The sequence below is a fragment of the Tyto alba genome, unplaced genomic scaffold (genome assembly GCF_018691265.1).
Source record: "Tyto alba isolate M040663 unplaced genomic scaffold, T.alba_DEE_v4.0 Super-Scaffold_14, whole genome shotgun sequence".
Taxonomy (NCBI): Eukaryota; Metazoa; Chordata; class Aves; order Strigiformes; family Tytonidae; genus Tyto; species Tyto alba.
The window spans coordinates 2,547,651-2,573,004 of NW_024881276.1; the positions used below are offsets into that span (position 1 = coordinate 2,547,651).

The 25,354-nt window shown below is 43.7% G+C and overlaps 1 protein-coding gene and 1 long non-coding RNA gene across 2 annotated transcripts; both read left to right on the plus strand.

Annotated features, from left to right (window-relative positions):
• Positions 1-4,155: 4,155 nt before the first annotated feature.
• On the plus strand, positions 4,156-5,527 carry LOC116959006. The gene is made up of 2 exons (XR_004405593.2): positions 4,156-4,480; positions 5,163-5,527. It is a non-coding gene; the product is annotated as an uncharacterized LOC116959006 (long non-coding RNA).
• Positions 5,528-6,190: 663 nt separating this feature from the next.
• Positions 6,191-25,064, plus strand: RP2 (RP2 activator of ARL3 GTPase). The gene is made up of 5 exons (XM_042788944.1): positions 6,191-6,431; positions 15,885-16,550; positions 18,179-18,293; positions 19,461-19,546; positions 22,450-25,064. Exons 1-5 carry the CDS (start codon positions 6,246-6,248, stop codon positions 22,531-22,533), a joined length of 1,137 nt encoding a protein of 378 aa, XP_042644878.1. The 5' UTR covers positions 6,191-6,245; the 3' UTR covers positions 22,534-25,064.
• The last annotated feature ends 290 nt before the right edge of the window (positions 25,065-25,354 follow it).

The window sequence follows — 25,354 nt, forward strand, 5'->3', positions numbered from 1 at the left end:
ACTCTTTGCTCTTGCTTAAATCCCATTGAAATCTGTAGGTTTTAGCATGTGCATACACGCCTTGCTGAATCAGCACTGTAGCTTGTTATCTGAATTGCTGCCCTATTAAACATAAATTGCAAAAGATACGCTCCATAAACTTTATTGTCATTACACTGCACTTTCATTTAACATTAAACTGAAGAGCCTGCCTGCCTCAGCTAGAGGCTGAGGTGGAACATAAGCTTTTCTGGCAAACTGAACGTTGGGCAACACCCTGGTTATGGCAGCTACCTTCACATCGCAAAAAGGGATCTGGCATCTAGACTCTCGTGTAAGATTTATGAACCTGTAATTGCTAAACAAGAATATGCTTTATAGCTGAAAACTTAATTGTGCTCTGTCTGAGTAAGTTCACTCCCTATATTAGCAGCCCTTAAGCATATTGTGACCCTCTCAGCTACAGCATTTCTGTCGCAGAGATGGCTTGTGGAAAAGTACAGAATTAATGTGGGTTTTCTATCATACATTGTGCTGTCCATTATGCTAATATTAGGATATATACTTCAGCTATATAGGATAAAATATGTTATGGTCTACTTTCAAATGATTCTTTCACTCATTTGGCCAACAGTATTTAGTTATACTTTTTAAAAATTATTGATTACTTAGATATTCAGTAAAAAACTTCTGAAATGACTTGTAGTTCTGTGTAGTGTCTTTTAAGAACAATTTTAAGTAGTATGCTCTCTGTCTGGGTCTCATGTACCGCACAGAACTCTGCTCATCTTTGTCCCAAACACCAGTGACAGAAAAAGGTGTGTGAACGTGATGTTATTTCTTGCAGGGAAGGTAATTTACGTTGGGAATATGTGGAAGGCCATTTCTGAACAAGCAAGTTATCAAATGTGAACTATTCAGTTTTGCTGTTTGTGCTTTTCCTTGTCATAGCATGCGAGTTCACAGCAACCTGGGACACAGTCCGTTGTTCCCACTTAAACAACGCCAGCATTAAAGCTGTATATCACAACAGACACTGCGCTGGGGACAGCTACAAAAAAATGCATTCCCTTGTTGACCAGCAGTAGCGTGGTTCAGCAAAGGTACTGGCGACCAGGACAAAGTTCTATATGCAAGGAGGTGCTGGAAAGCTATATATTGCTTGAAAAACAGGAGGACGTTAATTCAAAATCACCCATAGCAATGCAAAATTGATTCTAGTACATTTCATCACAAAATTAGCCATATTATTTCTTCCGCCTGGTCTCATGTTCCAGACTAGCTTCTGTTGGTGTTCAGTCTGGCAAGAGTCTCTGGCAGTGGAGAATCTGCTAGAGAGACCAAAAAAAGGCCAATGTGATCTCAGAGTATGTGATGAGCGCTGTGTGAAAATAACTATTCCGTGTATTTGTCATCTGCTTCTGCAAAAAAAAGAGTGTCTGTATGAGACACGAATGCGCAGATGTCTAATTGAAACGGTCGGTTTTCACATTCACCAGTTCCCCGACATGTCTGTACATACATTTGTGCTGTCCCACTGCATAGGTGGCTGGGGATTTAAATAAGCAGCTGGAGGCGAGGGATGCTTTCTGTAAGTTTTGTCGGTGTCAGAACGTAGCCTCAGAGAGCGACCCCAGCAGTAAAGTATCCTTCCCTTCCTTTCTGTTGAACACTACATAAGGAGTTGCCACTGTCAGGTGTAATTTGCCTCATCTGTAATTCACAATTTTGTATGAGTGTAGGTGAATCTAATCTTAATTAGGAATCCTTTTCAAAGCTTTATACCAATTCTAGATAAGTTGCCAGGATCTCAAGTACAGGATTTATAACCTTTCCTGATAGAAAATATGAAATGAGCTTTTAGAAATTAGTGGCATTTGAGTTCTTTTGTCTTGATTTACATGTCTTAGAGGTGATATTTTCAAGGTCTTCTCTATAACCAGATGGATTAAAAACCTGCTTTAAACAAGACACCCTTCAGATTTTGTCACGAAGATATGATCTCAAGGGCTGCAAGAGACCCACCCGCAGAAACACAATGAACCTCGTTAAGACCAAGACCGGGAAAGTTCGGCTTTGCGCGTTTTGGCAAGCTTCCAACAGCACAGGGCGAACCTGATTCTGGAGAAGCGCAGATGGGCGCACAGCGGGCTCTCCCTCCCCTGCGCTGCCTGTCGGAGACCTGGGGAGACCTCCAGGCCCCCCCCCCCCCATTTACTGAGAACAGCTCCCTGCCCTGTGCCTTGGGGGCGACGAGCCGAAGTGTCAAACGAGAGGAGGAGGAAAGGGAGTTAGGATCTTCTCACCTGCGCGTAAGCAGGCACCCCAAAGCCCCGTGGGGATAAAAGCCAGCCCAAACAGAGACACAGCCTGTGCACGTGCTTCGCCCATCTGCCCGAGAGGGACTCCTCTCTCGCTGAAACAGAATCACTGCCCTCCGGGGAAGGACAGTGGAGCTCTGAAAGGCTCCTTGCGAGCTGCATGTGCCCAGAAGGTGTGGACACGGCAAGTCTCTTTCCCCAAATCCTTGCAAATCGAACCTTTACAGTGGAAATGTTTTATTTTTCAGTCACCTAGAAACTACTGTCTGGGGATCACAAAGCTCTGTATTAGACTGTAATTAGATATATTTCACAACATCCCCATGAGGGAAATCACTAATTACAGCAGTTTGTTGAAATTAAAGTAAGTATAATAATGGTTGGTAGTGACTATGATAATATTGCAATCTTGTATTACTACACTTCGGGCTATGATTGTATCAAATCTCAGAAGCCAAGAGGGTTGGGTCTGGTTGGCATATGAATAGAGAATGAAGAATTGAAGCAGGCATTTGCAATTTCTTAAGAAGTCATGTGCTCACAAATCACAAGTCATATTAATTTGGTCTGGAATAAATATTCTGGTGCTTTGGTGTCAGGAAACACCCTGGCGCTTGAGAGGTTATGTCGTGACAGAGTGGTAAAACCTGTGGCCTGTCCTGATCAGCTGTAGCCATATAAAAACCCTGTGTTTCTATGGGACTGCTAATTTTGCAAGGCAAGTATATTGGTCATGGCAGCATGGGAAAATTCCAACTCAGAAACTTGCATTTATCTGGCAACTGCTCATTAGAAATGTAAAAGTTACTTTCTTCTCTTGCATTAAAATACCTTTGTGAAGCATTACTGACATCGGTGATGAGGTATTTCCATTGTATAGCTGGCTGCACCTCAGTAGGGGAAGAAGACTCTTTACACACACGGCCTGCAAAATCCTCTGTTGTGACATAATCCACTGATATAAGGTAACAATGTTCTAGTAATGTAGTTTTAGGTTTTGCACAGATTAATTAAATGCTACTTTAGCTTTTAAGAAAAAGGTACCAAATGTTATTTTTATTCCTGCTATCAAAAACAATCTTTTTTTTTTTTTTTCTTTTTTAATGGATGTACAGAAAGAGGAACCTGGTTGCCAAAAGACTGCAGAACTTTGCTAATCTGTATAAATTACACAGTGGTCTGGGCGGACTGTTAGACTTCAAGAGAGTGAGCTAGAAGAGGTGAGGGTGTATCAGACTGCCTGCAGTTGCAAACTGTTTCCAACTGGTCTAGCTGGACACAGCGTGGAAAGAGCTGGTACGCAGAGGCCTTGGTGAGAGGCCAGGATCCAGCCAGCCAGTGCCCAAGAAACCCAGATGAACGGCTCGTAGAGTAAATCGGCGTTGTGGCCGAGATGTCAAACTGCACTTTGTGCTGTCGTTGGTAGCGCTGGCTGAGCTGTTGACTTGAACTGCAGCATCAAACGCTCGGAGCAGGCTTCAGACCTGCCCAAGCATGAGGTTTCGCCGTACAGCTGATGCCAAAAAGAGTGTCAGTTACCCCCTGCCTTAGCAACCATTTCTGGTCAATTGGTTTTGCTTTCTCCTTTTTGCTGTCCCCGGGGCCCTGGGCCAGGCAAGCCCCTGAGACTGCTCAACTGGCAGAGCACTTCTCTGCTACTTTTTGGGGCTTCTCCTCTCTTCTTCTTCGTTCTCTACATCTGGAATGCCATCCTTTATTTTACATAAAATGGCTCTAAAGTTTTCTAAGGGGGGTATGTAGTGGGTGCGGGTGCCCAGGCGCTGGCAGGGGGGCTGCAGGGTGTCCTGGGTTGAGTGAGTGGTGGAGTTTTTTTGGTGGCAGGGGAGGGGGCTATCGGGGCGGCCCCCTGTGAGAAGCTTCTCGAAGCTCCCCCAGCTCCAAGCCAGCTCCACCTCTGTTTGGGGACAGCCACTTCCAGACAGCTCCCACAGACCCACCACGGGGCACGGCTGAGCCCCTCAGCGACACCGCTGGCACCCCCAGGAAACTGTATTTCAGGAAGGGCAAAACCACTGCGTAGCCGTGCAAGGGACAGGAGCGAGGAGAAGTGAGAAACAGCAGCGTGAACACTGAGGGCAGAGAAGAAGGAGGGGATGGAGGTGCTGCAGGGGCTGGAGCAGAAGATGTCCTTGCTCATGGAGAGCACCAGAGTGGAGCAGGTGTCTGTTGGAGAATGGCTCAGAGACAAGGGCCCTGTGCCTTTAGCCAGTAGATTGTAAGCCTGCGTGCCTAAGTTGTGCCTTGTCACGTACTAAGAAAATCTTTGAACGAACGTTGGCGCAGGCTCTGCTCATACAAAAAGAAAAAGGGGGAATTGTTGGAGAATGGCTCAGAGACAAGGGTCCTGAGCCCACCGAGCAATTGTACGATCAGAGCCTGCTCTGGCTGCTGATGCTGGGCCTCACTAGGGTTTGCCTGCAGCTGCTGATACATGAAGAATGTCAAGGACACTTCAGCCCCGTGTACCGTGGTGTGTCGAAAACAGGTTAAGGGGAATTAGGAATAGTGGTCTGAGAAACCCAGTGTTATGGTAACGGTGGTCTGAGAAACATTGTGTTATGGTACTGTCGTGTATCGAAAACAAGTCAAGAGGAATTAGAAATAGTAGCATGAGAAACTTAGTGTTATGAGAAGCTTGTGCTGTAAACTAACTGCAAGTAGGTGGACCGTGTGAATACGATCCTTAGAGCTTAAGCCAATCAGCTAGTGACTAGTAGGCATAATAATTATCATTGTCTGTATAAATATATGTACCCTGGACCAATAAAGACACACGTGGATTGATGCTCTATCACCCACACTGAACCCGTCTCGGCGTGTCGTTCGTCCGCGGCTCCGCAGGTGTCCACACTGCAGCCCCACAACGGAGGGAGGTGGATGTTTTCTGGAGGAACTGCGGCCCATGGAGAGCCCATGCCGGAGCAGTTCTTGAAGGATCGTGGAAGGACCCACCCTGGAGCAAAGCGTGAGGAGGAAGGAGCAGCAAAGAGGAGCTGTTAGGGGCTGACTGCGGCCTCCATTCCCCAACTCCTCTGCAGCGCTTGGGGGGTGGTGGTGGGGAGGTAGAGGAGCTGGAAATAAGAGGGGTGCAGTTGATCCAGGGTGAAGTTGGGGAGAAAGGTGTCGTTTTCATTTACTTTTTGCTTCTCACCATCCAACTCTCTTTTTAACTGGAAAAAAAAAATAAATTTCATTTTTCCCTGTCACATACTTACTCCTCCTGCCTGGCAGTTTGGGTGGTGGTTGGTTTTTTTTTTTTTTTTTTTGTTTAGGTTGGGTTTTGGGGGGTGTTTGGGATGTGTTGGTTTGGGGTGGGTTGGTTGGTTTGTTGGTTTTAAAGCTAGATGAACTGGAACTAGCCTACCGGTCCCTGAAGTGACAGATGAAGACAGATCCTTCCCAGTGCTGTTTCCTGAAGGCAGTCGTGAAGTCCCTCAAGCTTCTCTGTCTTTTCTCCCCGTCCTCCACTGAGGAGGGTCAGCGGGCGAGCGGCTGGGCGTGCAGCTGGCCAACGCTACCCAAACCGGGTAACAAAGCGCCACAGACGATTCCGAAGTCTTTGCCCTCCACCCCTAAGAATCGAATCCGTAAAATCTCAAGGAAAACGTCCTTGAAAATGGTTGGACGGTCTGCTAAAAAACTGTGATTTTTTTTTTTTTGTTGTTGTTCTTTTCTTTTTCCCCCCCCTCTGGGGAGGAAAACCAAACCAAACCCAAGCAACAAGGGTTGGGTGTACGGGCTCCGGCCGGGGACCGGGGGGGGGGTGTGTGTTTCCCGCCTCCCCGTTCCGCCTCACGGGGCCGCCCCGGTGGCGGTTGGGGCGGGGCGGGGCGGGGCGCGGTCGCTACGGGAGACGGGGCGGGGGGAACCGGAAGCGGCGCGGCGCTGTGGTGGCGCGCGCTCCCGGCCTCTCCCGGCGGCGCCATGGGCTGCTGCTTCTCCCGCCGGAGGAAGCCGGGTCAGGGCGGGCAGCAACAACAACAGCAACAACAGCAACAACAACAACAACAACAACAACAACAACAACAAGCGGCGGCGGGAGGATCCGGCCCGGAGGCGGCGGCCGGCGAGGAGAAGGCGCCGCAGTACAGTTGGGACCAGCGAGCCAAGGTAGCGCCCGGGGTATCGGCCGGCTGTCGCGGGTTATCGGCCGGCTGTCGCGGGGTATCGGCCGGCTGTCGCGGCGGGCAGCGCCTCGGCCGCTTCTGCCGCCCGGGGTTTGCGGGGCTGTAGCCGTGGCGGGGACCCTGCGCCGGGCGGGCAGAGGCTGCTCGGGGCGGGGGGTGTGGGGGGGCGGTGTATGTGGCGGGGCGGCTCACTTCCTCCGGTACCGCCGTGGTCCGCGCAGTTAAGTGCGTTTATTAACCAAAAAAAAAAAACCCAAAACCAAAAAAAAACCCCACAGACTATTTATCTTAAGGATTTTACCGGCCAGTCGCGAATTGTGCAAGAGGAGAGAGGGCGGCGCACCGGATCCTGCGGGCACCGGGGCCCGGCCCGGCCTGGGGGGGCCCGGCCCGGCCTGGGGGGGCCCGACCCAGCCTGGGGGGGGCCCGGCCCGGCCTGGGGGGGCTCGGCCCGGCCTGGGGGGGGCCCGGCCCGGCCTGGGGGGGCTCGGCGGGGCCTGGGGGGGCTCGGCGGGGCCGGCAGCTCGTGCTTGGCGCTTCAGGGGGAGGCGTGCAACTTGCGTCCTCCCTGTCACATACTTACTCCTCCTGCCTGGCAGTTTGGGTGGTGGTTGTTTTTTTTTTTTTGTTTTTTTTTTTTTTTTTTTTTTTTTTTTTTTTTTGTTTTGGGGGGTGTTTGGGATGTGTTTGGTTTGGGGTGGGTTGGTTGGTTTGTTGGTTTTAAAGCTAGATGAACTGGAACTAGCCTACCGGTCCCTGAAGTGACAGATGAAGACAGATCCTTCCCAGTGCTGTTTCCTGAAGGCAGTCGTGAAGTCCCAAGCGGGAAGGCACTTGAGTGCTGGATAATTGTATTTCTTCCCACACTCATTCCAAGTTTCACTTCCTAAATATATCATGACATCGTAGCCCTGATAGGTCTCCCCTCCTCTTCAGCTGCCTTTGGGTGGGGAAAGGAAAAAATGGGGCAGGCCATAAACTTAATTGATGCGGTTTTAACAGACGAAATCCCCAAACCTTTAGGCCATATGTTGCGAGTGTAGAAAAGAAAATGTGTGAACTTATTTGAATGTTTAGCATGTTTGTTTTTCAGACTTGGCCAGCTGCTCTAGGGTGTCCCTTAAGTCTTCCAAGCAGATTAAGACAAGCTTAGATGGAGATGAGCTAGAGAGCCTGCGCGTGGCCCAGAGGAATCAGTTCCTTGAGGATAAAGGCGGTTGATCTGTGTTGGGCTTGTTGCTTTGACTTGCTAGTGGATATTTGCGGTGCGGTGTTGGAGAGAGAAGAGGAGGGTGGCAGCCTGTTAGTTGTACGGAGACTGTTTGCACAGGGAGAGGGCTCTACCGAAACCATATCATAGAGTAGCAGGAGAAATCTTAGCTCTGTGCGGAAGTAAATTACTAAATGAGCATCTGAAATCATATTCTTTAACTTTAGAGCCAGTTCATCAGCTGCAGCTCAACTGATACGAGGTTTTTTTACTCAGTCTGCTTATGTGGCTCTAACTTATAAAACTAAATGAAGGAAAGTCAGGACGTAAAAACGAATCGGAGAACAGCCAGCCTTGTTGCTAAGGAGATGACTGTTGTTAACATGCTGGAAGTAGGCTCAAGCTGACAGATGAGTCTATCGCAGCACCAACAATCTATTTCTGTGGAGGAAAAAAAAAAAAAAGGCGTGTAAGGTATTGCATGCACAACTTCCTCCTTTTTCTATAAAAGACTTAAAAACCAGAAGAATCAGTGAGGTTGGGCTGTGCTACTGAACTGTGGAAGCCAGCAAATTAGCTGCTTAATTTTGTACTGTACAGTTCCAGAACAGCTATTTAGTATTTAAGCCCATTTCCTTGCTCTTTCATTGGGCTTTTTGGTATATGCTTAGTACGTTAAATCAGGAAAGCAGTACTGAGACACTTGGCCTTACATAAAGGAATACTGAGCACTTAGTGCACTAAACTTGTTGATCCCGGTTTGTGTTGAGTGATACTAAGTGTTGATGTAGTAGCTTCAAGTTTTGTCTCTGATACATTATCCTGTTGTCTGTTGCTTTCTCATTTCTGACGCGTCACATAAATTATACTTACTCATTTCACAGTTTGTGTTTGTATGCAAAGTTCGGTTGAAGTCAGTCAGAAAACCAGTGGCATTAAGACTCGGTTTTGTTCATCAAGTGCATTGAATTGTATTCTGAACCCAGAAAACATCAACTTTGTCAGCAGATGTGCTAGTGGTCTTTTGATGTTTTTCCTGTTACTTTTAATAATGTGTTGATGCATCGTTAGGGCTGAGGCCATGTTCCTAATTTTAGGCTCTCTTACTCAGTGATGCAGTTCTGGTTATATAGTGCAGTTCTGCAAGCAGGTTTGGCAGTTGTCTGCTGTTCTTATAAGCTATCCTGTGTGTTTCCTCACAGGTCGGTAAGTCTTGCTGCTCGGACACTCCAGCTGTCTTCCTGTAAAGCAATGCCACGCTGGCACTCGTGGTAGGCAGAGGAATGTAGGGACACTCGTGTGCATGCTTGTCTGATTAGGGATGTGAAGAGAGGAGACTGCTAGCTGACAGCTCTGCTAGAAGATGCTCTGAACCTGAAGAGTTCCTCCAGTGAAACTATTTCTTCTGCTTCTGAAGAACAGCATCGCTAGTGTAGTCTAGTTTAATTATATTCTGGTGGCAAAAGATGATTAGTAGTGGTACTGTCGGCTAGAGTTGACCTAGCCCAAGAGTAGTATGATGATATCCTAGTGACAATGTAACACTTGTATTATAGTCCCAAAAATGGACCATGTAGTAGAAGACTCTAAATACAAAGTGTTATAAGATGCTGATGGTTGAATTGAAATTAAGGAAAGTATATGAATTTGAGGGGCCTGCTCAGATTTCTGCGTGACCTCATTGAAGTGAGGACAGAAGCCTGTGTTTTTAAAGTATATAAAAATTATTCAAATTTGGATTGCGTCTGAAGTCTTCTGGGATCTATTGTAATGCTTGCTGACCTTTGGGTTCGGAGAGCTGTGTGAAGGTTACTTGTGGTGCAGTAGAAGAATCAAAGGATCAGCTTATCTTGAAAACAGAAGGGAAAATGATGAGTATTCTGTTTTTTGCTGCTCTGGGATTCTTAGTCCAGGAGAATAAGAGCAGCGCTGTTTATTACAGAGTCTGTTATTGCACTTCATCCCGGGGGCTCGTTACGTGCTGATGTCGCTGGGCTGTCATGAGAGTCCCCTTCTGAGCAAGTGTAGGAGAGGAACCCGGTGGTGCTCAGCCCTCCTCAGCCTTCTTCAGATGGGTTTTCACCTGGAATGTAAGGTGGTATTTCTGCTCTTGGTCTCTCTTTTCCTTTCCTACCTTACTATCTTCTGCATGACTGAGGTTGTTTACGTGCATGACGGGGGTGGTAACTATAGCAGTAACTGAATATGGGTACATATAGACAGGAACTGGGGTTTTGTGATGGCAGATATGCCCACATACTGTGACTTTCTCTGCAAGAGAAGAAACACAAGATGCTGCATTGTCTTTTTTTGCTGTTGTCTTATGTTTGAAGAAGTAGGATTAGATTAATTACGATCACAGTAGCGCTTAACGCTTAGGGGGACTTCCCTTCCCAGATGATTTTTCCATTTAGAAGGAACAAGCAAGGTTTTGTTCTGTGTCAGCTGACTTTCAACTTAACTGCTTTAGTTGATAGGAAACATGCAGCTATATCAGGCTGTGATGGCTGTATTCAAACAGTTTAAAAAAACCTCAGAGGCTTAAATTTTTACGTAAATCATAGGTAGTCTTGTTAGTTACCTTACATTTGTGGATTTTGCTAGAATGGTCTGAGATAAGGTGGGCATCATGGACTATCTAGATCTCATTTAGGTAGCCATTTTATATTTTATTTTGCAATATAAACAAGCACACTTTTTCTCAAAGTAAACAATGAAATATTTTGTCTTTAAATCCAGTGCATTTCTCTTAAACTTCCAAGTGCACCAGAAGAACTACTGCTGTATTTTTCAAAATGTAGTCTATCAACTGAGTAACAGTCAGCAGGTTCATATTAAACAGTATTTCCAGTGAAGTCAGATATAGGCATGTAGTAGCTTCCTTTCTTCTTCCTCGTCTTCTGTCTGCAGTATTTGGCAATGGCTTTTTTGGGGGTTTGAGCCCAGAGGGCAACTGAGCACCCCAGCTGTTCACTTATCCCTTCCCCTCTCAGGAATGGGAAAGAGAGAAATGAAGCAAAATGGCTCAGGAATCCAGATATGGACAGGGAGGGGTGGCTCACCCATTACTGTCACAGGCAAAGGACATACTCGTTAAGGGAAGAAAAAGAACCATCACTTCAATTAAAATGCTAACAAAACCAACACGTAACAGGCAAGGTGGGACAGGGAGAAGTACCACCACATCTAAAAACACCTCCCCCCACCCCTCCCTTCTTCCCTGGGCTCAGCTCTGCTCCCCATCTCTCTCCCTCCTCCTGCAGCAGGGGATGGGGGTTACAGTCAGCCCAAGGCTCCTTCCTTCTCCGGATGGGGGATTAACGCTGCACATCCCTCCCCTGCTCCGCGGGGCTCCCCCCCCACTGCAGACAGTCCTCCACGAACCTTCTCCTCAGTGAGTCCCTCCCCACGGGCCGCAGCCGTTCCCGTGCTGCTCCGCCGTGGGTCCCCCCCGCGTGTTCCAGCCCTCCCAGCGCCGAACCACAACAGTGGGGGCTGCTTCTTCCCTCAGAGTCCCGGCCTCTTTTACGTGCAGACGCCTGGCCTGGGCTCCTCCTCGGGCTTCAGCAGGTCGGCCTCTGCTCCACCGTAGACCTCCATGGGTGGCGGGGTGGGCGGCCCTGCTGTCTCACCACGGGATACAGGGGTCTCTGCTCCAGCACACCTCCCCTCCTCCTGCTTCCTCCTTCCTCCCACTGACCCCCATGTTTGTCCTTCTCCCAACTCCTCCTCACAAGTCCCAACCCCCTCTCGGGTTCCTCCTCTTAAATAGGTTCTCACAGAGGTGCAGCCATCATCGCTGATTGACTCGGCTCTGGCCACAGGTGGGTCTGACTTGGAGCTGAGGGAGCTTCGAGAAGCTTCTCACAGGGGCCACCGCTGTAGCCCCCTGCCCCTCTATCAAAAGCCCCACTACAGAAACCCAGCACAGGCTTCCTGCTCAGAAAAGTATGAGAATGACCATTTTATGCTATTATGGGTACTCTGGAAGAGGGCAAAGAATACAAATAATAAAATAAAATGTGCATTCAAACTGTTGTATTGGCCATATTTAAAGTCTAGGTGCACAGGCGCTCCAAGATGAAAAACTGTGCTAGTGAGTGGAACCTGCACATACTGCCTTTCTTTCCACCTCTTCTTGTTGCCTAAGAATCTAGAAATCTGCCAGAGGTGAGTAACTTCAACACAGTGTTTCCAGAGGATGTTGCAACGCAGTACTTCAGGGCACCAAACCCATGCAAGTATGAATATGCAGAAGTGTCTTGGCCTGGGAATGCACTGTTCTTGCTTATTTCCTTTCTGTTAATTCCTCTACTGACAAAAATAGCATGTTAAGCCTCTTAGGTTTGTGTGCCTACCCTATAGCTGCAGCTTTTAATGTCACTGGGTCAGCAACCAACTCTTGTATGTCATCAACGGTATATAAGTCCATAGCTGAGCTGCCATCTGTTGTGATTTAGAGAGGTAGGGAATGACTTTTTGAGAAGGATATTTAAAAGAGAAGACCTCAGTGTAAGTGGTTTAGAAAGACTTCACAAATTAGTGTTTGCTCAGCAGGTTAGACCCAAGTAACTAGAGGAGAAGCATAATCCGTTAAGAACAGCAGGACCTTCCTCATATTTATGGTGGCATGTCATCTCTGACTAAAACTCCTTTCCCAATGGATCTGGTGAAAAATTCTTGTTAAGACAAGAACTCCTACCAGAAAGAGTTCAAGAAGCTATTGGGATCCTTGGCAGTTCTAGGCACAGTTACTACTAAAAACTGTGATGGTCTACGACTGTTAAGTCGTCTTCCATATAGAAACTACCAAGTCTTGATGCCAGTAAACTGGATAATGGTGGCTGAAGAGATGTGTGTCATCTGCAGCCTTCACGTCTGGCCTCTGAACTTCTTGCAAAACAAGTGTTTGCAGGAAGGAAAGCTGCTTAATCCACCTTGCACTTGTTGCAGCAGAACCTCCTAGGTGTCAAAGCAAGCATGACAAACTTCTGTTGGCCTTCACCTTCACTTCTCTCCTTTCTTTGTTCTTTAAAATCCATGCTCCTTACAATTTGTTCTCCAGTCCTTTGTAACAGACTTATCACCAATGTCATCACCGATAACCAGAGGTGAGTCTTCTGTACCTCTGATGGGGAAGAGTGTTGTGTAAGCAGAGATTACTTTTTCGCCATCGTATCTAGCTATTTTAGGGCATTCTGGAGAAATTACCGAACCTGCACATGGCACTTCTGTTACAAGGTTTCAACTCTTGAGCTGTGCCCTTATCTATTAATGCATGACTTCTATCAACTCCGAAAACGGTTTAAATTCATCTGAAAGCATTAAAAGTTGCCTCTGTAAATACTGTCATCATTTGGATTTATACCAGCCTGGGGAAAGAGACATTTAAAAAAGTATTAAGGGATGAAGAGTAAAGCATCTGTCTGGGTGAGATAGGTGGATTTGGACAAATTTCTTTCAAACTTTATCCAAATGCGAAGGATAAATAGATGAGTTGTCAAATAGCTGATTTTTTTTTTCTGGCCTGCCACACGCTTAAGATTTTACAGCAAAAGTTACACCTGGTGAATGGGCGGAGAGATCTGCATAGCCCTGGTTATGGTTGGATGAGCCTGCAGATGTTACCACCTTCTGTTGCTTTTGTTTTTCCTAGCCTGCTTTTTTGCTACATTGCAGAGACAGAGCTTAATAAGCAGTTAGTGCTGACTGTCAGGGGAAGGAGGATGGATGCAGTGATGTGATATTAACCTGTTGATGATAGCTGCAGACTTCAGAGATGGTGAGCGTGAAACTCTGTGATTAACGTATTAGCAGCGTTTGGATGCATCCTCAAAATCACACTTCTGCCTTCACGTTCCTTTCTCTGTCGTGTTTCTTAATACCCAAGGGAAGTGAAGCATTCAGGTCTGCTATAGCTTCTTGGGTTACACCCTCCTTGCAGGGGCAATAACCCTGTGGAGGGAGAGAGCGTTAAAACTATTTCATTCAGTCCCTCCGGTCTGTACGACCGTGTTAATAAATACTCTTGGTATTTAAAAGGAAAATTGCAAAGCAAAACTAAAGGAAATTGGCCAATTCCCTAGCATGGTGAACAAACGGGGAAGAGTTGTGTCAGGGCAGAACTCTTCATTCATGTCAGAGAAATAAAATTGAGCTTCTGAATCTGGTAATAAGCTGACCTTTTTTATCATTAAACTCAACTACTACTTTTTCTCAAGAGCTGTCTCTTGAAACTGTAAGCTGCGGGTTAGCTGACTAACCACTGTTTTTCACCTAGACCTGAATAAAATTGCAAGGTGAAGTTGAAGTTTCACACACCTCCATAAAGGCTAATGTGTAGGATGAGCTAGTGCTGCCTCAGAGGCTTTTTATAGCAGAGTGATTTAGAAGGACGTGCTTAGTGGCCAACTTTCAAAAAAGCTGTATGTTCTGGAAACTTTGAACTTCTCCTTCCTAAGAGAAGTAACTGTTCTTCTGTACGCTGTTTTGAAAGCAGTAAGCCTGTCTCCCAGGATTATTAAAAAAACCAAACCAACATACATAAATACACACAAACATAAATGTTCTAAGAGATGCCTGGGAAAAATGTGTCCGAAAGCAGTTTTGATCCTTATGTTCTCAAGTATGAAAGAATATGAGTAGGAATATCTTATAGGTGGATCCAATATGTAACAGTACATGAGACTTAAGACCTTAGAGGGTTTGAGTCCTAATCATACTGTGTGGCTGAGCCTCCATGCTGTGTCCCTTATCGTTCGAACCCCCCAATTTTATTTGTAAATCTTCCAACTAACTTTCTTGAATGTGTATTAGTGATATTTAATATGATTGAGGGGACACTTCTAGGAAGCCATCTTCATTGTCTCAACTTGCAGTTTATTTGGAAGATTCATCAGCTGCAAATCTCCTTTCCTGTCTGGAGGTCAGATATGTTATATGTCAAGGAGTACAATTTATCGCTTGGTAGAGACTTTTAGCTTCTGGTAGCTGTTCTGGACAAAAGCTACCTGGTCTTAGCTGGTTTAGTGAATGTCTGTCACTAGTCCACGCTGGTTTATGCCTTATTCATGTGAAATTTGGAGACCAGAAAGTTTGAAATGCTGAGGGGGAGGAAGAGAAAGAGGAAGAGTTTCTTACAAATTGGGCTATACAGAAACTGTTTTAATGCATTAACACTGATTACAGTGAAGCAAACATTAGGGTCCCTGGGCTGATAATCAAATTGCAAGTTTGTGAAAGTGCTCTTGGGTTAGGCTAGTTCAGGTACTTGTATACTTCTAAGTGTTACTTTAATAAGCTTTCACAAGAGGGCAGAGTAGAATTTGCTCTGGGAACTGTAGTTGTCTTGAGACTTGCATATATCTAGAAATGAGCCAGCTCAGATTCCTTGGGTGTTAGGATAGCACGAGCTTTATTATTCATGCTGGCCACCTGCACTGCATACCCTCCCGGGCACTGTGTAGCTCTTCAGTTGCTGCTCCCCAACGGAGGGTCCCAGGGGAAGCCACATCCCCAAGTGCCCTTCCCCAGCCGAGGGGATGCTGGAGTGTGGAGGAGGAGAAGTCTGTAAACGTGCCCCCTGCACCACCACTGGCAATGTTGGCTTGTTGGTTGTAGCTAAAACAATCATGTGGCTGTTGTCAGCACAAAAATCTTGTAGTTGCTAGCACAAGACGATGCTGTGGCACAGATAAGCGAGTTCTTCATAGTTTGCAAACATAATAAAGGAGACGCTGCTTGAAAGCAGCAAGGTTTCTTTGAAACACGTTGAGGTGTGGTAAAATAACCAAGAAAACTACTTGAAAAGGAAATACTGTGTATCTCTAGCTTTATGAATCTTTAAGTATGTTGGCCAATTCACTTCTTACAGTTATTAGGATGATACCTAGGACCATCATCTTTTTTGAGACACTTCAGAGGCCACAGAGAAAATTAGCTCCCTCTGCCCCTTTTCTTTATTAGAGGACAAACTGAGTTAAGTGGTTTTTTTGGGAACATCTCAGAAGTGTCGTTTCACTTCTTTGTCATACCTCAATACTGTGCATTCCAGTAGTTTAGCTAAAAGAGCTGCCTTTGATCTTTCATCATGCTTTGAAGAGTTTTCTGGCAGGTTATTCTGTACAATTCAGTGCTACCTCAGTGCAAGTCAACTGACGTTTAACATTATAACATCCTCTGTGTGTGAAGACTTTCACATTCTTTTTTTTTTTTTTTTTTCTCCAGATTGATCCCAAAGATTACATTTTTTCCGGACTTAAAGATGAAACTGTCGGTCGACTGCCCGGAAAAGTAGCAGGGCAACAATTTGTCATTCAGGACTGTGAAAATTGTAGTATCTACCTATTCGACCATTCTGCTACAATCACTGTTGATGACTGTGTAAACTGCCGAATCTTTTTAGGACCAATAAAAGGCAGCGTGTTTTTCCGTGACTGCAAAGATTGTAAATGCATAGTGGCCTGCCAACAGTTTCGCACTCGGGACTGCAGAAAGCTGGAGGTATTCTTGTGCTGTGCCACCCAGCCCATTATCGAGTCCTCCACAGGTATGAAATTCGGCTGTTTCCAGTACTATTATCCTGAGCTTGCTTTGCAATTTAAAGATGCTGGACTGAGTATCTTCAATAACACATGGAGCAACATCCATGACTTTACTCCTGTGTCAGGAGAAAATAATTGGGGCCTTTTGCCTGAGAATGCTGTAGTCCAAGATTACGTTCCTCTTCCCAGCTCTGAGGAGCTGAAAGCTGTCAGAATTTCTACTGATGCTACAAGGAGCATAATACCAATAACTCGAGGGCGGAGACAGAAAAGCAGCGATGAATCATGTTTGGCCGTGTTTTTTGCTGGTGACTACACAACTGCAAATGCCAGGAAGTTAATTGATGAGGTAAGCGACCTTTGTCTACGTTCAGCTTTTTGAATTTCTAATTGAACTTCCCTCTGGATAGATTCTGGTGCTCCCTGAAGGGAGAATGCAGAGGCTTTGCTTGTCTACTAAGCATACCAATCAAATGCAGCGTTTGAAACCTTAAAGCAAGGTAAGAGACTGCAGCTCATCCTATCGGCTGTTTTGCAGATGGCATCTTGTGATTGGCACATCTATCCTCTAATAGTTCCAGTGCACTTTTCAATCATGGCACACCAAAGCTATGTTCTGAAGAAAATGTGTAGCTGATTTGATGAACTTGGCCAAATGTAGACTGATTGACAAGACTTGTGAAAGGGGTGTAGCCAATTAACTTGTTAGCTTATTGCCCCAGTAATCACAGCTAACAAAACAGTCTGTCCTGAAACTTTTTTCATTACTAACAGAGACTTTAACTTTTTTTTTTTTTTTTTTTTTTTTAATTACATCCCCCTTGCCACCCAGTATTGGAATTTTTTTCTGGAAGAGTTGTGAGAGTTTGTTATGGCTGCTCAGCTGTCTTTGATTACATAAACAGCTGGTGCTGTCTCTTTTTTTTTTCCTTCCCCCCTTCCCTGTGAGGCAGCAGCTCCCAAGCTTGGCTGAGTTTGGGCTCTCCTGGGGCTAAAATCTGGGAGTGGCTGCCTGCTCTTAGAACCCTGGAGTGCCAGGGATGACAGAGCTGGGCCAGTAACCACGAGCTACAGCTTTTGAGAGAGATATCTGCAAAAGCTGCTGATCCCAGTGTTGCATGATCAGCAAAACAACTGATGGAGCTCTTTAGCTTGGGCTTTTAACTGCAAGGAAAGAAGGCTGTAGAGTGTTTCCATGCTCCCTCCGCTGCCCAGTTAGATTTTTATGGAACTGAGTTACTAACCAATACTTGAGTGAAGGGAGATAATGATATTTATGGGCTGTTTTTTTTCTGAAGAAGGAATAGCTACAGTAAAGAGAATAATAGATATGCTCTCCTGTGTTAGTAGCTCTTTAGAAATTAGAGTTGAGACGACAGTAAAAGGCTAGTTAGTGAGATTCTCTGGAAATCTTACCACTGGGTAGATTAATAGATACAAATTAATAGGATGCAAATACAGTTGTTCCTTCTCCACATGCTTTTAGTTCTGTATTAGATTTGAAGTAAAAAGCTGTGTGTGTGTGTGTGTGTTCAAAAGTTTGTAACTGTTTTTCCAGAGTAGAAAACTTCAGTAGTGGATAGATGAGAGTTTCAGCTAATGCTCGACTGAACTATTGCAGACTAATGAGAACTAACTGCTTGACTCCAGATGCTGAATGCTTTTAACTCCCATTAGTTTCAGCTTGTGAGGGATTGTGGGGAAAAAAACACAACCCTGGGCTGCGATATAAAACAAAAACATTCACATTTATTCCTCTAGGTGCACTAGAGCAGAGGAGAAAGTCTGGATAAATGGAATAAAAATAAACAGGAATGTAGAGAAAGCAAACGGTCTTTGAAAAGAGCAAAAAGGGTCCCTTTGCTCTGTGGCTTAATGTGTATGGGGGAAAATGGGTCTATTCCAGTGTAACCTGGATACTTGAGCTGAACTCTGCCTTAGAAGCATTTTTAACATGAATTCTTTCTCTGTTAACAGATGACTGGTAAAGGCTTTCAGCTGGTACAGACTAAAGAAGTCTCAATGAAAGCAGAGGATGCTCACAGAGTTTTCCAGCAGTGTGCATCAGAATTCATTCCACTGCTTGAAAAAGGTGAGTTTGTATTTTCTTTCTCTTCTTGATACAGGAATCTAGCTGTCATGACAGAGTTCTGGAGCAGAAAGAGGAATGAAGGAGAAATTTGTGTTTCAAGGGTGTAGTGTGAAGCCGGTTGCGATGAGTTTTGTTTAGAGCCTCATGAGGCCCTAAACCAGCCAAGACTCCCAAAAGCATCAGAAAAAAGCTATTCCACATGTGTTTTGTGGCTCTGTCCCCCCTCTAGTGGTCCAGCTGCATAGCTCAGGAGCAGTGGCACATGCAGATCTGTCTGGGGTAGTCAAAAGAACCTCATGCATTTAGACTATTTCTAACTTACCACCATTGCTGCTCAACCACCTTGGTGTTCAGTGCTTCTGTATACATATTTAAGCAAATAGGTATAGATGTGTATAAAGCAGGCAAGCGTTAAGTTCCTATTTATCACTGGTGTACTGTCAGAGTATTTCAGAAGCCTTCTTATTGATCTGACTGTAATTGGTTTTTGTCTCTTCCTGCAGAAGTACTGACATCTTGCCATCTGTTACATGCTAAAGCTCAGTACACATTCCCAAACTTAGTAGCAACATGCATTTTCTTTCACAGTAAGAGAGAGGTCTGTGATGCTCACTGCAAGAATAGGACAAAAGTTACTGTGCTTATCGGAGGAGTCTAGTTTAAGGGCTATTTTGCACCCTTGTGGGAAGAAATAACATGTTCAGAACAAAACCAGAGAAAGGGGATCTGCAAATAGTGGGTGAGAACAAGTCTTAAAATCAGGCAGTTTGCTATATCGGGACTGAGGCAGAAATGCCTGAATGACTCAGTCCTACTCCAGATGTCTGTGAAATGGCTCACTATTTGAGCAATAGAGTCTGACTCACTTCCACGATGCCCTGCACTCCTTAGTGTTTTTGAGCCATTGCTGCCTTTCAAGAAGTAAAACTGGAATCCTGCCAGAATCTCCGCAAAAACGATCATGGAATTACAGATATTTTGTTCTCAGATAACACTGTACTTTGAAGCTATGGTTAAGTGTTTTTAATTCTGTATCTTGCATTATGGCAGCTCAAGTAAAAACCATAAAACGTTTCTTGCAAGCTTCACAATTCCCTATGGGTTGAGAAATCTGTGTCAATGCCAAGCTTAAAAGTAATATTGATTCTAGATGAAACTGTCTTCCAGGTCCAGTGGTTGCTTTGGAGTTCGATGGGGATGGTGCTGTGGAAGGATGTCGAAGCACTGTAAATGATGTTTTTAGTGGGACCAAGGTAAGCTGATGTATTGCTTTATTGACAGAAAATTTTACAGAACTTCTAAGATACTTGATGGTCAAGCTGTAGTGTTGATGTACTGCACAATCTTCTTAGGTTTCTGAATAGTAAAATCTGAATATCCTATTTTTTTTGTTGGTTTATTTTGGGGTTTTTTTGTACTCAAAACTCAAGATGCTTGTCAGACAAGAATTGCCCTAGGAAAAAGAGTACTAAATCCCCATATCCATTGAAGAATGGAAGATTTGCACTTAAAACTGTTATTTTGCATAATAGTAAAACCAAGTTCTATAAATACAATAGGGAAAAGCTCTGCTCACAGTCTTGTACTGAAGCCTGCTTTGTGATGTCCTAGTCTATTAAATCCTGACAGAGATAATATGGAGGGATTTCAACATTTTTCAAGGTTTACTTTTGCTGTGTAGGATATTTCAGGATGCCTTCCTTCGAAGGCATTTTTCTTCTTTTTCTGCCAGCTTGTTTTCCTGTAGTTTCTTTACACAACACCTCCTTGCTTGCTGTCCCCATTCATCTGAATGGCAATGATTTTCAGAGAGTTTCTGGAAACAATTAGAGCATCCCTGATAATGAGAAAGTGACAAACCCTTCCTTTGCTTTCAAGCAGCTGTTCAAAGATGACTAGAATTAGAATGTCTTTGAGACCTAGTGTCCATACAGCTCCTTGCTGTCTTTCAGTTCCTTTTGAAGGAATTCCTTGGAGCTAGACTGCCCAGTTTCTGGACAAAGTTGTCTTGTAATAAGTCATCTCAAGTGCAGCTAGTATTTGCTTTTTTTGTGCCAGCAAAAACCTGATGTGTAGCGGGCCTTAGTTTGACTCTCTGAGTCTGAAGAATACTAGAACTGGGCAGTGTTGTGATATTACTGATTGTTCTTGTAGCCCAAAAGTCATCACTGCAAATTTTACCATAAAACTGGGCTCTTTAAGCAGAAGCTTACAGTAGCTTTTTTTTTAGTGTGGTTAGCATATTTTTTTTTCATACAAAACAAAGCTGATACTGGGTAGGTAATTTACTGGTTCTTCTAGATCTTTTTCTTTATTCAAAGACTGAAGTGAAATTAATTATTAGAACAAATAACATTTTATATTTTCTTCATGGAAATGACTGGTATCTGTTGTTTTAATACTGAATGGCCTGATCTGAGATGCATCCAGAAAGCTCAGACTGGGCGCTTCATGCTGTGAAGTAAGCATTGTTCTTGGAGGTGGTCTGTAGTGTTTGGGTTCTGTCCCAAATGTGAAATTACTTACTGCATCTGGATTTAAAAGCTCTATTTACAGCCTGGTTCCACAGTAAAATCTATCTCACTTATTTTAGACACTTGTTGCACTGAATTAAGAAGCAGACCTTTGGGCTTCCTAAGAAGTACATATCTTTATTTAGATAAGATAAAACTCAAAAACTTCTGATGAACACTGGGTTTGTGCATGTATCCCTTGATAATTCAATATCATGAGTATACATTTTTTAGAAAATGTATTTTTTTCTTGGGACATAATTTAGAAGCAGTTTAGGGGGTAACAAACTTCAGACCTAGTACTACCAGAAGGTTCGGGAATGTTCTATAAAGTGGTTTCACCTCGTTGTTGGCTGCCCTTATGTTTGAGGGTTGTTACAGTGCTCAGAAAGAATTATAGGTGTTCTTGATCAAGAAACAATGACAAAAGCTCTTAGGAAGACGTGTATCCTGTAAGGCTTTGCAGGAGATTTATTTGCTTTTCAGCGGGTGGTTACATTTGCGTTTGAAAACCACGGTTAAAAATTATTCAATTCATCCATTAATAACCCTGATTTCACCAGGTTTTTGTTTCTGAAATAAATCTGATAAACGACTCTAGATACTCTAGTACCGTTAGAAAAGTTCTTCAGCAGTAGCACCACTGGAGTTTTTTGAGCTGTTTGGTAGAAACTATTAGAAGGAAAGTTCTGTGCGATGCGCTTAAGCAGACTTCCTATTTGTGTGGACTAGACAGGCCTGCACTCTTTACCTCTGGTGTTCTTTCTGGTGTCTTGCACCTTTTTTGGCACGCTTTCTAGTGTTGTTCCTTGGTCTCATCACTTATAAAATAATCTGAAAAATATAAATGGTAATATCCTGGTAGGGAGGGACGTTGAAAGGAGGTATTCAACTGTTGTGACCATGGTACCAATCGCTGTCACACCAAACAACTGCCAAATAATTAGTGGATATTCTTAAGTCCCTTCAATGAGACGTCTACCATGTGTCCAAGCAACAGCCTAGGGAACTACTTGCTTTGTTTTAAATTGGAAATTTACCAGACAACGGGATATTCATCTTAAAAGGTAGTTTTAGTAAACCAATTCGAGGGAGTGTCATAGTTGACATTCACGTGGTATTCTGAGCTGAAGCAGAGACGTGGTGACTGTAGGAGCGGAGTTGTCTGGAATGACCCGTTCCCACAGCCCTAGTGCACTTCACTAGCGCACTTCAAGTTTTTTGAGGGGAATATAGTGCAAGGGAGTCTTTGTCCAGGAGTGGTGGGGGAAAACAAACACACAAAAACTTTAGACTACCATTAAGCTTGCTTTTAAGAGAAAGGCAGAGTTTTACTTTACCAAGAAAGTACATCTAAGCGGACGCTAGCTGAACCGGTGACGCCTGAATAATTGAGCCCAAAACTTTAAATTCCTGTTAGCGGAAGGCTAGGGTTGCTGCGGCTGGGCTGTCTTCTAGGAACAGGTAACAGCATCAGGGCTGAGAGAATTCTAGCACTGTTCTCTCATGGAGTGAAAACCAACAGAGTTGAGCCTCTCGTGAAATGCAAAAATAAAAATAACCATTACTGGCTCTGAATGAGCAAAGACTACTTGAACTTCTTTCTTACTGATGCGTAACTATTTCCTTGTTTAATAAAACAGGTTTTTGTATCAGAGAGCAAGGCATCAGCATCTCAAGACGTAGACAATTTCTACAACTTCGCTGACATGCAGATGGGAATGTGAAGTTTAACGTGAAGGTGTTCACATATGGTTTCTCTCGGCACTTGAAGGTTACTTGGATTGAATATTGCAGTAGTATCTGAGAAGTTTTGTCATTTGACTTTATATTTCTCATATATCCCATTTATAAAGCTGTTGGTGGTTTTAATACCATATTACCTGAACTGGAGTAAATGGCACAGCTCCCCATGTGCGTTGTGTTTGAAACTTACATTTCAACTTCAGAAACAACGGAGGCTTTCTACTAACTCTTCACAGTGATTTCTAAACTTCTATTGACACTTGAATATTTCTTGTCAACACCTAATGGTAATACATATTTGAAAAGTGCAATGTTGATCCAAATGTGATGCAGTAGTTACTGTTATCTTTAACTCAGACACATTGTTTAGAAAGTGCATTTATGTGGAACTCGCTGTTCAGAACTTGCCCACATGCAAATTTGTCTTCACGGGGGACCAGGGAGGGAGCTGTAGTCGTTGACTTATTTCTGAAAGCCTAGTCTGAAATGAATTCTCCTTATAGCACGCTTTCCGAAGCAGTGCGTGACTTACAAGATGTACATCTGGCTTATTCTGCTTCAGCATATTTTTTGAATAAGGTTGTTTGCCGCAGCATTTATGCCGAGAGTTGTCGCAGCGGCATTCTGGTGAGCGAGCACTCGCCAGGCTCTTCTGCTTTGAGGTGAATTCTGAGCACGAGTGTTCTGCTGAAGGTGCTCTAAGGTCCACTCAGGGTCTCCGGCGTTACAGCTGCCTCTGGTATTCCCAAGTCACATATGGGATATACACGAGGTTTCCTTGGGCTCGGAGCAGTAATTCTCTGGCACCGTTGTTTGGTAGAAGGAGCATACAGCAACAAGGAGTCAGAGGAGGGCTTGGATGGTGTTAAAAAAAGCTCCTCCTCGCTAGACCCCAGGAGAAGGGTTTTTACACTCAGTAGTAGTGCTGAAGATTTGGCTGTAAAGTACTATACACTGCTGTAGGGCTTATTTTGGATTAATTCTAAAAACAGACCGAAGAAGTGCTACTAGCATTTTGGGAGATGCATTTGAATAGTGATCAGTAAGGATGCTTATTGCTATATAGTGCATATTAGAATGCAAATCTAGATGGGTATTAAATAAATGATTGATTTATTTTTTGCATATTATATTATTACTGAATTTTCTACATGAATTTAAAGCTTATGGCCAGGCTTACAAGCCCTGTGTAATACTTGAACAGATTGTGCGTGCAGATGCACAAAACCAAATTTCTTAATGAAAAGTGTGGCTTGCCAGTTGATGTAGCCTTTAGAATCCATTGAACGGACTGGGGCTGTGTTGAGGTGCTAAAACAATAATTTCGTCATTATGGTCATCTGTCAAAAGGGAAGATCTTGCGCATCTTAACTGAAAATGAGTCTCAACTCATCAGTTTCACAGCTCTGGAGCTCCAAAAGTGGGTAGCTAAAAACACATCTCTTCCTGATTTTTTAGAATTAGCACATGAGAGAATCTGTTCTCTTGAAATTCATAATTCTGTCATGCCCAAGAGATGTTCTGAGCTGTTATTTTGTTGCTACTAGGCAAATGCTTGCCTTTAGTTTAAACTACATACCTAGAATATGTCCTTAGGACCTCTTGCTTCAGGTTACGCGTAGATTAACTGAGGAAGATCATCTCCTGAAGTCACTAAACCATTGGTGTACTGAAGGTAAGAAGAATGTCACTTCTGTGAAATGTTTTGATTTGACAATGTGAAATAAAATCAGACTGCCACCAGAATTTGACTGGTAGTGGAAAGTAACACTTATTTGCACTTAGCCAGCCAAGACTTTTTTCAGTAAGTGTGAGGAGAGGCTGTGAAAACAGCTAAAAATTTTAGATTGATCTCCAAAGTACTAGCGCAGCTCATCAATGTGTATTTGCAGGAATTATTCTAGATACGTATAGTAAATGTATCTTTCTGATATGGACAGTACATTAAAATTGTGTAATGTACTTCAGATCTGTCATTGTGTAACTTATCAAAGCGGTGCATATATAGGACCATTGGGGTCGCTAACCTTTTACATGTAATATTTGCAAATTTATATGCTGATACATGATTATATGTATGTTTATAGTTTTATTTTTTTGTATCATCAACCTACTCTGGAAACAAAGTGCTAAATTGGTTTTTGTGACTACTTTTGCTGGAGGACAGGATGATTAAATGAAACTGAATCTAGGCTTAAAACAGTGGGAAAACTTTAGAAAAGAGCAGAATGTTGACTTTTTTTTTTTTTTACATTGATAGCCTGCTTACCAACACAAAGAGTTTTTAATAAAAACCCCTCTAATGAAGGAGTTTCTCAATCCAATAATTTATCTTTTGACTTCAATTTCTTGTTACTGGGTGTTAAGAACACTTCTAGCCTAAGCATCAGGTATTGTAAATGTTACAGAAGGGTACGTGCTTCATGTAGTCTCTGTACATTTGTTGTGTAGCTTTTTATCTAATTCGGATTGTCCTGTGAACGTGATTGATAATAAACATTGAAAATTTAAACTGGATTCTGGAAGACTTTTTAAAATGAGAAAATATCGCAAAACATAATTACATTATATTAAGTATAAAAGCTGAATTCAGTGTTTAAACAGGGACTTTAAAGAGATATTCACAGCTAACTGAAAATAAACATTAACTCTGCATCATCCATCTGCCAAAAAGGTCAATTTTTGACAGCAGGGATTTTTCCCCAGAGTCACCCAGTATATGATTGATTTTACGCTGCCGTTTTCCTAGTAAAATATGGAAGAAGGTATTCCTATATTGGTCTGTAGAGATACAAGTACAGA